General features: G+C 53.5%; 1 protein-coding gene across 1 annotated transcript; it reads left to right on the forward strand.

Annotated features, from left to right (window-relative positions):
- The first annotated feature begins 4,946 nt into the window (after nucleotides 1-4,946).
- KXD1 (KxDL motif containing 1) lies at nucleotides 4,947-12,104 on the forward strand. Its single transcript, XM_007461061.1, has 5 exons — nucleotides 4,947-4,976; nucleotides 7,557-7,678; nucleotides 8,719-8,871; nucleotides 10,278-10,324; nucleotides 11,127-12,104. The coding sequence occupies exons 2-5, from the start codon at nucleotides 7,578-7,580 to the stop codon at nucleotides 11,354-11,356; spliced, it is 531 nt and encodes a 176-aa protein (XP_007461123.1). The 5' UTR covers nucleotides 4,947-4,976; nucleotides 7,557-7,577; the 3' UTR covers nucleotides 11,357-12,104.
- The last annotated feature ends 1,998 nt before the right edge of the window (nucleotides 12,105-14,102 follow it).

The following is a 14,102-nucleotide window of genomic DNA, read 5'->3' on the forward strand; positions in this document are numbered from 1 at the left end:
GGACCCCAGCCTGGGGTCCTGCGCCCCCCCTCCCCGCCCCCAGCCGCGGCCGCCGCGCCTCGGGAACCAGGCTCTGGCGCCCGGCACCGCCCTCACCGCGCCCATTGGACGCCGCCGCAGTGACTGCAGCGTCCATTGGTGCGAGAGCACATCCGTCTCAGGCACAGGCACCGCCCCCTTCCTGCTTGTATCCGTGGGGCGTTCTTAAAGGGGCAGAGGCCGTCGCGCCAACCCCGGACGGAGGCGAGGGCGGAGGCGGAGGCGGAGGCGGAGGCGGGGGCGGGGGGCTGAAGATACGAGTCAGTTCTCGGGTCAGCGCCGCGCAGCTTGGCAAGACTTACAACCCCTGTCTGAGCTTCATTCTGCTCATCTGTGAAATGGGGATAAACACCTCTATGCGCGCACTCTCACCTTGGGGGCTGTTGGGAGGACAACACTAAATGGTATTTCCTTAAGGAGCTCAGGCTTGCAGGTCAGGGCAGCCAGACTGCTGGATAACCCACTCTAAACCGCTAGTTACTTCTGTAGACCCGAGGCCCCGAGGGGGAGCGACGCGCCCAAGAGCACACAGAACCTCCGCCCTGCTACACCACCCCTGCACCTGGTCTGTCTAATCCCGGGAGGGTGGCCTGGTGCATACAGGAGGAACTCAATAATGGCTAGGTTAACTGCTGAGAGAGCAGGGCCACCGGCAGGAGTCCCTCCTCCCTGCATCTTCTGCTAGAGCATGATAAGGTGCCCACGGCCCCAGGAGAAGGTGGCAGCATTGATTAGAAGGGTTTTTATGACTCATGTTTTGAAAGAGGGGCACTTACTCCTCTTCACTCTATTTTATTTTCTTCCCAGCAGTTACCCCCTTCCAGAATGATCTTGTTCATTCTTTTGCTTCCCCCCTCCCCCCCATTTTGCTCCAGCCTGGAAAGAATTTTGTCTGTTTTGTCCTCACCACCTCCTTGAATGATGTTTAAGGCCCTATGGGAGTTCAATAGATGAATGAATAATTGAATGAATTAATGAATAAATGAGCAGGACACTGGCTTTTGGAGGTAGCTAACACTGGAGAAGGTAACTGGCTTTTGGCGGTAGCTTGTCAGCTAGGTGCTCTAAGGTCACCTCCTACTGGAAGCCATCCCTGACCTCCCCATGGCAAGGCCAGGTCTTCTGATTGGCTGCAGTCTTGGTAAAATGAACCTCCACTTCATAACTGATTCACTTGTGTCTGTGCCATCAGTTGACTTTTGCCTCACCCGGTAGACTGGAAGACCCCCAAAATCTGAGAAGGGTACATTGTTTCTTATTGTTTTAGTCCTGAGGCCTACATACTGCATGGCACAAAACAGGGGGAGGTATTCAGGGAAATCATTGTGGAAAGAAGGAAGGAAGGAAGGAAGGCTGCCCAGTCAGAAGAGGTGGGGGTGGGGGGGACCTTCCCTGGTGGCGCAGTGGTTAAGAATCTGCCTGCCAATGCAGGGAACACAGGTTTGATCCCTGGTCCGGGAAGATCACACCTGCCGCGGAGCAACTAAGCCTGTGTGCCACAAATACTAAGCCTATGCTCTAGAGTCCATGAGCCACAACTACTGACCCCGCGTGCTGCAACTACTGAAGGCTGTGCGCCTAGAGCCCATGTTCCACAACAAGAGAAGCCACAGCAATAAGAAGCCAATGCACCGCAACGAAGAGTAGCCCCCGCTCACTGCAACTAGAGAAAGCCCGCGCACAGCAATGAAGACCCAACACAGCCAAAAATCAATCAATCAATCAATAAAATTAAAAAAAAAAAAAAGAATCCACCTGCCAATGCAGGGAACATGGGTTCGAGCCCTGGTCTGGGAAGATCCCACATGCCACGGAGCAACTAAGCCCGTGCACCACAACTACTGAGCCTGCACTCTACAGCCCGCGAGCCACAACTACTGAGCCCATGTGCCACAACTACTGAAGCCCGCACGCCTAGAGCCCGTGGTCAGCAACAAGAGAAACCACCACGATCAGAAGCCTGCGCCCTGCAACGAAGAGTAGCCCTGGCTCACTGCAACTAGAGAAAGCCCGCGCGCAGCAGCAAAGACCCAACACAGCCAAGAAAATAAATAAATAAAATTTAAACACAATAAGAAAGGAAAACATTTTGGACCAGCCAAGTCCCTTTTGGCTTCAATGTGCAGCCCCCACCCCTTCCGGGACCCTCGTAATTGTTCCCTGGCTTCCAACAGAGCCCAAGAGACCCGTTGAAAAGCTTGGTTTCTCCAGTCTGGGCCTTTTCTGCTACAGCTTGGCAAAGCCATGCAGACAGAGCCACAGTTCTACTTTTCCCAGCAGCCGCCACCCAGGCTCTTCTCAGCACTGGCTGCTGTCTGGCTCATGGAGCTCCACAATTCTTAAAAGATCAAATCCACACTATGTGCTTTCCCACCATCCTGTCTTCGCTCCTGTGATCCCCTCAGTCCTGAATGATTGTCAGCACCTACAAAACTCCTAATCCTACCTCAAAACTCCATCCAGATGTACCTGCTTCCTGGCCTTCAGAAGTCCTCAAACCCCACTCTGTACGTTCCTCCAGCCTTGAGTCTCTCCTCCCTCTAACCCAACATTGTTCCCTTCAGGGCTGGGATTGTCTGTGTCAGACTCTCCTTCATCCTCCAAGGCTAGGCAGGGACTGAGTATTTTCTGGATTCTCAGAATATGGGCCAAACCCAGAAGGGGTGACTAGAGGGTTTACTGAACAATTTTCAAAACTGTTAGTTGAACTATAAGAATGTATAAGATTCCTGATCATCATTTACTTTTCAATGAATGAAGGCAGGAGAGTGTGAGAGTAATAATAGGGTTTACCCTCAGTTTACCAAGGGCTTACAATGGGCCAAACTCTGTTGTAAGGCAGCGGTCCCGAACCTTTTTGGCACCAGGGACTGGTTTCGTGGAAGACAATTTTTCCACGGATGTGGGTGGGGTGGGGCAATGGTTCAGGCTGTAATGCCAGCAATGGTTCAGGTGCTAATGTGAGTGATGGGGAGTGATGGCGAGTAGAAGATGAAGCTTTGCTTGGTCACCCGCCGCCCACCTCCTGCTGTTCAGCCTGGTTCCTAATAGGCCGAGGACAAGTACTGGTCCACGGCCTGGGGTTGGGGACCCCTCTTGTAAGGAATTAACCTGCATGATTTCTTAAGGTTAAGCCACTTGCTCAAGGCTACCCAGCTAGGATGTGACAGCTGGAATTAGAACTCAGATATGCCAATTCCAGGGCTCTCAAAGAGTCTTCCATGTGCCCAAGGGTATGTGTGTATCTCTCAAGCTCTTAGCAACCTTAAGAGGCAGATGCTAGGTTCACCCAGACTCACAGTTAATCAACTGAGACACAGAAAAATCAGACATATAATATATAACATACATTTCATAAGACCTCAGAAACTAATGATAATTGCTAACACTTATCAAGCAATTACTATTTGCCCCATTTTGTTCATGCATTTAACTTGGGTTATCTCACTTAATACATCCTCATCTCAGTATGAACTCATGGTTTTCAGTAGAGACACAAGGGAACAGATATAGAACTAAAAATAGAGGTGTATATGCATGGGTTAGTAGACATACATGTATTTCCTAGCTCTGACTGCTGAGAGGGTCTCTAAGCAATAATACCTGGGTAGCAGTGAGCATACCCAGCACCCAGATCTTGGTCTCTAAATACCATTCTCCAAGAAGCAGAACCAGGCTCCTTGGAGAAATGGCTGATTCCAGGGATATTCCAAAGCAAGCACAGAACATCTTGTGATGCCAAAAGTAAGGACGTACTCACAGAAACATGGAGACATATTAAAAGGACATAGGAGCTAAATTAAAGGGGCAGTAAAATAAATAATATAGAAATTAATTATAAGCCACAGAATAAAATAAATACTCATGACTCCATAGTGATATAAATACTTGAATACATAATTGAGAAGAATGGACAGCTCTTGTTTACAACAGAATTCCAATTAATAATTAAATTAAAAATCACCATTATGCAAACACATAGTAAGTAATCATTATTGCTGCCAAGAGCCATGAATGGATGCTAAAACTAAAGGGTGAAAAATATGTAAACAACAACAACAAAAAAACCAAGACCAAAACACCAATGGTATTTACATGGTCTCTTAAGTATCCCCCCATAGGATACTTATTAATTGCAAAGGAAAATAGTAACTTGACAGTTGAGAAGCTGGTAGACACTGCCTTAAGCAAGTAATCCAAGTTAACGTCACCAACAATGAGACATATCAACATCCCAGTGCCTCCTGATATGATGCATTGAGAAGGAAACAACATCACTTTTGTGGGATTCTTTCCCAAGCTGCTCAACTTCAGTCTAATCATGAGGAAATATTGAACAAACCCATAATGTTAGGTATTCTACAAAACCAATACTCTTCAAAAGTATTAAGGTCATGAAAGATTAAGACAGACAGGAGTTGTCACAGAGTGGAAGAGACCAAGGAGACATGACTAAATGCAATGCAGGATCCTGGCCCAGAAAAAGGTTACCAAAAACGCAGCAGGGTGTCTGAACCCGAGTGAGTCTGATTCCCAGCCTGGAAAGCAGAACATTTGTGTCTGGATCCACCACAGGCCACTCGAGGATTATATGACCCTGTGGGAATGCCTGCCGCTCTCGGACCTCAGTCTTACCATCTATAAAATTGGTTGTTTCATCCTCCCTCCCCATTCCCCTCCCCCCTTCCGGGCTGCCTTGGAGCTCGGGCTTTGGAAACTACGCAGGCGCGAGAGAGACTGCTTGATTGGCTATTTGTTGTGATGCACCCGCAAATAGAAGCTGCATCTAAGCTCCACCCGTTCCTGCCGCGCCTCCACGCACGCAAGTCAGCCCAGGGCACGTCGCCGCCACGCGCGCTCGCACGCATGGTGCGTGGTGACGTCGCGGCGGCGCGGGCGCCATCCCGGAAGCGCGAGCAAGGCCGCCAGATGTGCAGGTGCTGCTGCCACCGACGCCGGGGCCGAGTTCGGGTTGGGGCTGGGGACGCAGGGGCCTTTGGGGAGCCGGGCCGGGTCGGGCGCGGTCCTCGGGTTGTAGCGGGGTGGGGCGCGCCGCTGGCAACATCTGGGCACCCCTCCTGCGCACAGGTCTCAGTTTCCCCGTCTGCGCGGTGGACGCGCGGGCGGCGCCATGGGCCGAGTCTGGATCCGAGGCGCGGGAGTTGGGGCCCCCTGTGTTCAGGCTGTGCCGTGTCTCCCGGAATCGGGCGTTGACCAGTTTGGGCCTCAGTTTCCCTCTTCACAGGGGCGGGGCATGAGGGGATTTGTGAGCCCCGCCCCGCCTCGTGGGTTTTGCTGAGCTCGGGCAGCCAAATTAAATTCTGTTAAATGACTTGGGTGGAGTTGCGGCGCCTCTCCGTATTGGTGTGTGACCTGAGCCCACCCCTGGGAGCCTTAGGTGCCCTCGGAGATGCCCTTGTAGGGGAGACTAGGGATTAAATGAAGTGCTATATAAGTGTTTGTTCAGTATTCTTGGAAGCACTAGGGAGGCCCTCATTAGAATACTGATTCCCGGGCCCTGTCCTAGGATTTCTTCACACTCCACTTGGAGAAACTGACTGCTCCGAGCCCAGCACCTCTTAGCACTAATTGGTTTTAGTCCCCACAGACAGCATCGTGAGATTCAGATTCTTTGTTATACCTATTTTCTGGGTGAGAAAATGGATCTAGGAAGTGAGGTGACTCTCCCAAGGTCACACAGTCTCCCTCTCTGCGTGTGTCCCCCATAAATATATTTGGAGCAGGGATAAGAGCCCATGCTGGGTCATTTCCACTCTGTATGTGGGCCAGATTAGCAGTTAGTCAGGGAAGGCTTCCTGTGAGAGGCAGCTGCTGGGGGAGTGTGCCTTGAATCCCTCAGCCCTCTCATCTGGGAGCCAGAGACAGGAAAGAGCCCATCTTTGTAGCAGAACCATTTCCCACAGGTTCAAATCCTGCACCTGCCAGGCTCTAGCTGTGGGCTTCCCGCCACATTCTGTCCTTTGAGAGCCCAAGTGTCCTCTTTATACATGATCTTCTTTGGAAATGTGGAGGGTGTGGGTGTCCATGCCTGGCACATAGAAGGAGCTCAAACATGGTGATTGGGGAAGGGGTGGATTTCATCAGGTGTGGCAGTTTATCTCCAGAAGGCACGTAATGGCTGCAAACTGATAGCCAGATTCTGGGCACAGATAGATACGTACTCTTGGCCTCTATGGTGTTGGGGTAAGAAAAATATGAGTTGCTAACATTTGTAAATGAGGCGATTTCACAGGAAAAAGAAATCCTTATTTCAGGTTTATTTCTGGAAACAATCAGAAGTCTGGCAGGAATCAGGTGCTGTAAGAAGCAGCTGTCCTGTCACAGGTAGCTACTGAACGTCAGAGTCACATATTTGTGGATCCTGTGGTCTGTGGGTGTTTGAGTTGTGACCCATGTTCACTGGCTGTGTGACAACGGCCTAGTTCATCAGTCTCTGAGCCTCAATTTTCTCATATATAAATAAGGATGGTAACAATTGCCAGTGTTTGAAATTGGTGTCTTGTTTAGTATACAGTAGGTGCTCAATAAAGAGGAGGGTAGTTAAGTGGGCTCTGAAAGCCCTTCCTGATCCTGTGTGTGAATCTTAACCAATTGCAAGTGGGCCTTTCTGTCGGCCATTAAACGTGCAGACCTCAGAGCCAAGCTACATCAGGATTCTGGGTTTTTCCTGAACCTCCTTAGGAGGGTCAGTGCTGAAGCTGTGGTCCCTTCTGCCCTAGCATGGTCCAGGAAGTCCCCACCTGCTGGGATAGCATCTGTGTGCCAGGGAAGCTGGGAGCCAAGAGCCACAGAGCCATCTGGGTTGCTGGGGCCCACAGCCTGGCTGCCAGTGCCTGAAATTCTTGGCTTTAACTTGCTGATATAAGTCTAGCTTCAGAGCTGAGTTTGAAAGGTTCTGTTTGCCTTCATCAAACTAAATTCGGGCAATCCCTTGCTGTGAACAAGGTTCTGGGCTGGGCTCTGGAGACAGAGCAGCGAGCAAGAAAGAACACAACGCCTCTGTTCTCTTGGAGCTAATATTGCTGTGGGGGTGACAGGCAAAAGGGTTAACTGATAACTAAGATAATTTCAGGAAGAGATGAGACAGTGGAGCAATTAAAAAAAGGTGAAGTGATGAGTGACCAGAATAGGGGTAGTCATCAAAGACCTCTTGGGAGAAAAGGCATTGGAGGGGGTGATGATTTGAGGGGGCAGCCAGGACGAGGGGGGCAGATCTATTCAGGAGGAAGGTGCCTGTAGCTTTGGGCACATGGAGAAGGGCAGGTGTGGAGGTGGGAGGGGTGACGGGATTGTGATGTGCTTGGGTGCAAGTTATAAATAGGAACTCCTGTGGTTCTCGAAACACCCCCAAGTTCCTGGCATGACAAAGCTGAGGCTCAGGTGGCATGACCCACTTACGGACAGGTGGCCTGTGGGGTTCCCAGCCCCTCCTCTCCATCCCACCTCCCCTCACTTCCTGATGCAGACTGAAAACACTTTCTTCCTGCCTGTTTCAGGCAGCGGAGGAGGAGGAAGAGATGGACCCCCCGGACTCGGCCTCGAGGGTCTTCTGTAGCCGCATCCTGAGCATGGTAAATGCAGACGATGTCAACGCCATCATCCTGGCCCAGAAGAACATGTGAGTGGAAGCCAAGGGCCCTGGGTCCCCGGTATGGGAAGGAATCCACTTGCTGGCCAGCATTCTTGCCCTGCCCGCCTCTACCCCGGGCCCACACTGGTGATAAAATGAAGGAAATGAGCAAATCTGCTGGCTGGCTACAAAGTAAATTCCTTCCTGGTCTGGAGGCGAGGCCTTGGCACAGGAAGCAGGGCTCTGGGACAGTTTTGCAGCTGCGGACAGTTTGGCGGGGACCACAGCAGCTCCTTTCCCGAGGCCTGGGGTGGGGAGACTTGAGGGGGATAAGGAAGGAACTGCTGGGGGATTTAAGGGAGCCAGTCGGCTCACTTCCTGTTGGGAACCTATTCTCTCAGAGCCTAGGCTGTCTCTGCAGAGCACCCAGGGTCACTTGGAAGGGCTGTGAATGGCCTTTGCCCTCTTTGGGGCTTGGCACTGTGGCCACCATAGCCTCACCCTAATTCCGGCCTGCTCTGTGGGGAAGAAGGGCTGACACAACCTTCGGGGGGAAACATGGTCTCCTGGGGCTTTATTTTTGTGTCTTTAAGCCAAAGGCTCTTCCTTCCATTTACAACACAGCACAGACCTGATACCTTACCTTTCTTGCCCTGTGACAGTGGTGCTGGATATGTCTGGGTCTCAGCACACCCATCTCCCTCCTAGGTCTTTAGTTCAGATTCGGACCTGACCCTGGGGAACTCCCAGACCGAGGGGAGACAAAATCAGAATTGAACCTTCCTTGTCTCGGGGTGTCAGGGCTGGGCTAGAGAAAGAAGCTGGGGCTAGGGGAGTCAGAGTGTCAAAGAGTCTACTTGAGGGAGAGGGTTAAGGCTACATGAGAAGGGTACACTTGAGTAGGATTTTTGAGTAGGGTTTTGAAAGTTGAATAGGAGTTTGCTAGCTGGCTCAAACACCAGGTAGAGCTCCACAAGACAAGGGAATGGTCTACGCAAAGGTCATGGAGCAGGAAAGGGCCTAGCAGGATCAGTTGGCAGGGACCTGGAGGCTAAGTAGAGGAGTCGGTGCCGTTTTTCCGCCACCAGGCTGGACCGCTTTGAGAAGACGAATGAGATGCTGCTCAACTTCAACAACCTGTCAAGTGCCCGCCTGCAGCAGATGAGCGAGCGCTTTCTGCACCACACAAGGACCCTGGTGGAGATGAAACGGGACCTGGACAGCATCTTCCGCAGGATCAGGTGGGTGCTTGGCCCTCCAGTCTCTGCCTCCTGCTCTGAGCCTCTGAGCCTGGGTTCCTCCTCTTTTCAATGAGCGCCGTCCTCTCCACATAGCAGGGCGGTGGGGGGGATTCAGCTTGTTTTACGAGGCTTCATTGCACACTTAGTATTAGAGAAGATCTGAAAATCTTGGAGTTTCTGAATTTAAATTTTATTCCTTTTTTGATAATGCAACATAGTGCCAGACCCATAATGCAAAAGGCAGGCAGGAGCAGACAGTGAAAGGCTAGCCTTATGTCCCCCTTGGCCTCCACCCAGGACTTCTCTCAAGAGGAAAATGAGATTGCCAGGTTTTGCAGGTCCTTCTCAAGCTGGTTTCCATGAGGACAGAGAAAGACGATGTCCAAGTCCCCAGCCACACAGAATGCTTGACATGGCCCCCGGAGCTCCTATCACCACTGCTGCCGTTAACAACTGCTGCTGGGGCGCCGAGGCCTGGAACAAGCTGGCACTACAGCTGTATTTCTGGCTGACTGTGCCGCTGCTTCTTTTCCCGGGCAGCCGCATCTGCTGGCAGAGCAGGTGCCACAGATTGAGGGCAGCATGTTTCCTTGGAGCATGCTCTGTGCAGAAATCACAAGACAGGCTGGATAAATCCTTTATCAAAGCGTATCTTTTCTGGGGCATCTCACCAGGCTGGTTGCCCACGTGTGGTGTTGCAGGGGTGGGAGTAGAGTAGGAACCACAAGGGTTGACACCTTTTGTGTGTATCTGTGTCACTCAGGAAGGAGATAAGTGTGTCCACCCAGGCAGGGATGCAGCAGCAGTGGTACTTCGGGGGGTGGGGTTTGTGGGGGACAGTGCTGGCTGGCCATAGTCAAGGGTGAGAGACTGCTCTGAAGAGCCTTTTGTAATTCTTTGTAAACAGAACTGCGTTACTTCAGGTAAAAAGGAAGAACCAGGTTAAAAAGGGAAGCAGGTGCTTCTCTGTGAAGTTCAGTTTGGTGAGTGCCTGTGTTCGGTGTTTGGGGTGTGGATAGTCAGCACTCCTGGCCCCCACAGACATCCTCACCCCGGGGATGGAGAGACAGGCTAGGACAAGTCACCCAGAGGAGTGCCTGTTGAGGCAAGGGGAAGGGAAGCTTCCTGGAAGGTTGTCCTGGTAGAAGAGCTTCAGACATGAGGCACTGCAGGTAGAGGGCCCAGCCAGCGCGCAGGGCCAGCACCAAGGACACGCAGAAGTTGGGTGACAGCTGGGTAGCTGCCATCCGTCCTGGGGGCGGGAGGTCCGCTGGCTGAGCGCCCAGTCCTACCTCCAGCCCTGGAGCAGAGTATGACAAGCAGTGAGGGGGAGGTTCCTGGCCTGCACCGGGCCCAGCCTGCACACTCTGCAGGTTCAGCCCTGTGTGCCTTCCCTTCCCCTGCAGGACACTGAAAGGGAAGCTGGCCAGGCAGCACCCGGAGGCCTTCAGCCGTAAGTGTCACCCAGAGCTCCTACATCCCGCTTCTGGGCTCTGTGCCCTTGGATGCCAGGGCCCTCAGCCCAGGGCTGGCTTCTGGAAGGTCACCTCAAGGGCTGACACCAAGCCCAGGCCCTAGTGGGCAGTGGGTCCAGTAAGGCCTGGGGCAGGGGCGGGAGTGCTGGCCTGATCTTCTTGGCAACCTGCAGAGCAGGTGTTGGGACTAGAGCCTCCTCCCTTGGGGGAGGTCACACGAGGGAATGTGGACAAGAATGATGACAGTCCTTAGCCCAGTGAATGTCACGTACCCCTACAAGCCAGGCTGTTACCCACAAACACCTATGAGGTGGGGACTGTGCCCAGAGGGGCAGTGACTTGTCAGAGGAAGCACAGCGTCCTCCATGCTGAGCTTCAGTTTACCCAGTCTGCAGAATGGGCCAACAGCTCCCCACTCCAGGGCCGTTGACAACCACAGGCATAAAGGCAATGCCATCATTCCCAGTTTATAGAGCAGGGAGCTGAGACACGGGCAGGTGAGGGGCCTGGCCCAGGTGACACAGTCAAGAGGGCAGAGCCAGGCTCAGACTTGCCCCCAGGGCCCGCGTAGGCCTAACCCCAGAGAACCTGAGTCTTTACCTTACCTCACCTTAAAGAGAGGCCTCTCACCTGCTTGGACCTCGGTTTCCTCATCTGTAAAATGAACCAAGTTATGTCCCATGGGGTGGGGGTAGCTGTCAGGGGTCCCGGGCCCAGTTAATCCCTCATCACAGTGCCTGGCATGGTGACTAAGCCAACTCCTGGGCCTTCTTCCCCCAGACATCCCGGAGGCGTCCCTCCTGGAAGACGAAGATGAAGACCCCATCCCGCCCAGCACCACAACAACCATTGCCACCTCGGAACAGAGCACAGGCTCATGTGACACCAGCCCCGACACAGTCTCGCCCTCCCTCAGCCCCGGCTTTGAGGACCTGTCCCACGTCCGGCCCGGCTCCCCTGCCATCAATGGCCACAGCCATACAGATGACGAGGAGACGCCGGGCGAGTAGCCCTACTCCCAGGAGCTCGGACGGGTCTCAGGGCAGCAGCGGTGCCTCTGCCCAGATGTCTGAGGTGGCAGTGGGTAACCCTGCCTTGAGACAGTCAGCTTTGCCACCCTACTCTGTCATTTGGGGCTCACTGGGGGACAAGGCTCCCTCCCTGGGGTATGGAATTCCTGGGGATCTATCATTCCTCCTCCTCCCTCACTGAGAACATCTCTCTTCTGTAGACCCCTCTGCCAGGCCAGGGGATGACCAGTCCAGCTGGAGTCGGGTTGGGTGCAGAGCCAGGCCTGAGGTCTGCTCTGAGCAACACCTAAAGGTTCCCAGAGACCAGAGCCAGATGTCCTCTGCCCCAGCACCCTGGTCAGTCAGGACCTCCTCAGGGTGGCCAAGCACTGTCATGTCTGAGTTCACCCCAGCCCACCCCTGTGCCTACTAATTCTGGTCTCCTTGCCCCTTCCTCCAATGACAGTATTGAATACTTTCTCCAATCATTATCTCAAAGAGGTTTCTGAGACAGTTGTAGAAGCCTCAAGGCAGAGATTAGCCATCCACTCAGCACCGAGCCTGGTTAGGCCCTGTTTCTCGGACCAGAAGTGTGGACCCTGAGGGCCCAGCAGGCTTCTCCTGGGGCCTCCATGGAGCAAGCCGAGCCACCTTGGAGAACAGAGTTAAGCAGAATATTTTTGTACCCGATGTTTACAGATGCTGTTGGGAAGTTATCAATAAAACGACTCTGTTACTAAAAAGGGAAGGGTGCACCTAGCAGTGGCTTCCTTCCATCCTTGGGCCCAGCAGTCCAGAATGGGGGCAAGTGCTGGATGTGGGACAGGATGGTTATGGACAGCCAGGCACCATTGAGCTGGAAAGAAGTGGGCTCCTCTGCTTTGAGTGGGAGTCTCCAGTGGTGGCAACCATAATAACCCCACTTCCTATCACCAACCAGGCCTTCAAAGGTGCTATTCCCAGGGCCCACAACATTATTCCTTTACCTCCTTGAGTAACTCCTCCTCCAAATCTCAGCCCTAAGGTGGGCTCCTCAAGGAGCTGGGGTCTCATTGCCCATCAGACACTCTCACAGAGTCCCCTCATCTTTGGAGCACTTAGAAATTATGTTATTAAAGGCCTCTTCCCAGACTTCAGAGTGTCTGCTTTTGCCTGGTCCATAGGAGGCGCCGGGAAGTGTTCAAGGAAATAAGGTACGCTGCCAAACCCACAGGTAACTTCTCAGTTGCGCCCAGCACTTTTTAGCCATCCTTGAGTCTCCTCCGTCTTATATCCTAAACAGACCCTGGGTCCCACCCCATTTCCTTGGGTGAATGCACCAGCCCCACCTGCTCTCCGTGCTCCTGTACGGACCCGCCCTTTAATCCATCTGTGCACAGCGGCCGGCCTCCAGTGGCTCCAACACGTTCGGCCCTTACGCCGCCTCCTGCCTCGACCCTTGCGTCTTGGACCCGCAGACCCTCTGCTTAATGCCTCCATTTTAGCACAAAAGTTTCCCCTACTCTGTTAAAATATTTCCGGGGCACCCGCTACGTGCGGGCAGTCTTCAGGCGGCCTGGAAACAGCGAGCAGAAACACCAGGAAAGGTGCGGCATTATTCCTACGTGACCCGACGGGCGGAGCTCGCACCCCGAGGCAGGTGGGCACCGGTCGCTCACACACGCCGCGGCTTCGTGCGCCAGCACCCAACATAGGAGCGGGGCGGGGCCGAGGGCGGGGCGCGGCGCGGATTGTGACGCAGACGCGCAGCGTGCTCGGTGCGCAGGCGCCCTCGGCGGCGAACCGGCGGTTTCCGGCTCAACCGTCCTCTTTCTCGTCAACGAGACGACGGAGCAGGTCGGTGAAGGCCTGGGCAGGGTTGGGCTGTAGCCTGCGGGGGCCCAGGCAGCGGAGGGGGCGGCCTGGAATCCGTCTAGGCGAGCTAGGCCCTGTGGGGCGGCTTAGCAAGGCACACTGGGCCGGGTTCCGAGCCCGAACTGGGCCCCGGGAGGGAAGCCGGCCTTTGGAAGAGGAACCTGCCCGCTCCGCCGGTCCCAGCTATCTGACGAGGCTTTGGGGCGAGGATGTGTCCTTCGGGGAAGATCCGATTTAATGGGGAGGAGTGTTAACTGTAACTTTGTCTCGTGGCAGACACTCTGCCAGTCCATTTAAAAATATTAAGCCTTTGAGCTGGGTCTCTACCTGTCTCCTTTTCTAAATCTGTAAGCAGAGTCTGGTAGTAGCAGCCGTTTTCTAGACTTGGAAAGTGAAAAGACGGAAATACCTGTGTAAACAAGTATCAGGCACGTGGTTGGTAGTTGTTACTTATGGATTGGATGCAGGGCAGGAAATGTGGTCTGAGGATTAGGGCGTAACCCAGAAGGAAGCCAAAGTTTTGGGTGTCTGAGCTTGGAATTAGGAGAAGGGACTGTAGGGAGGAAAGCTTGTGTGTTGAGGAGATGCTCCTAAGATGGGATTGCCACCCCGGCTGCAGGAAGGCTGGGGGCTGGCAGAGGAGAGGAAGAATGGGACCTCCAGACCGTTCTTGGCAAGGTGGTGCCGTAGACCTGTACTTTTCGTTCCATCTTCAAAGACGAAGCTGCTGGCTTGGAGGGTGGAAGGAAACAGGCACTGGGGCGGGCCTGCATTTGAAGTCGATGCTGGCACAGGGCTGTCAGGAACTAAGGCTGGCCAGCCTGTGAGCTCGGGCCGCTCAGACCTTCAGTGCTCACTACTCCATCCGGTCATTCCCCCCCCCCCCCCCCCC

Source organism: Lipotes vexillifer, unplaced genomic scaffold (genome assembly GCF_000442215.2).
Source record: "Lipotes vexillifer unplaced genomic scaffold, Lipotes_vexillifer_v1.1 scaffold469, whole genome shotgun sequence".
Lineage (NCBI taxonomy): Eukaryota > Metazoa > Chordata > Mammalia > Artiodactyla > Lipotidae > Lipotes > Lipotes vexillifer.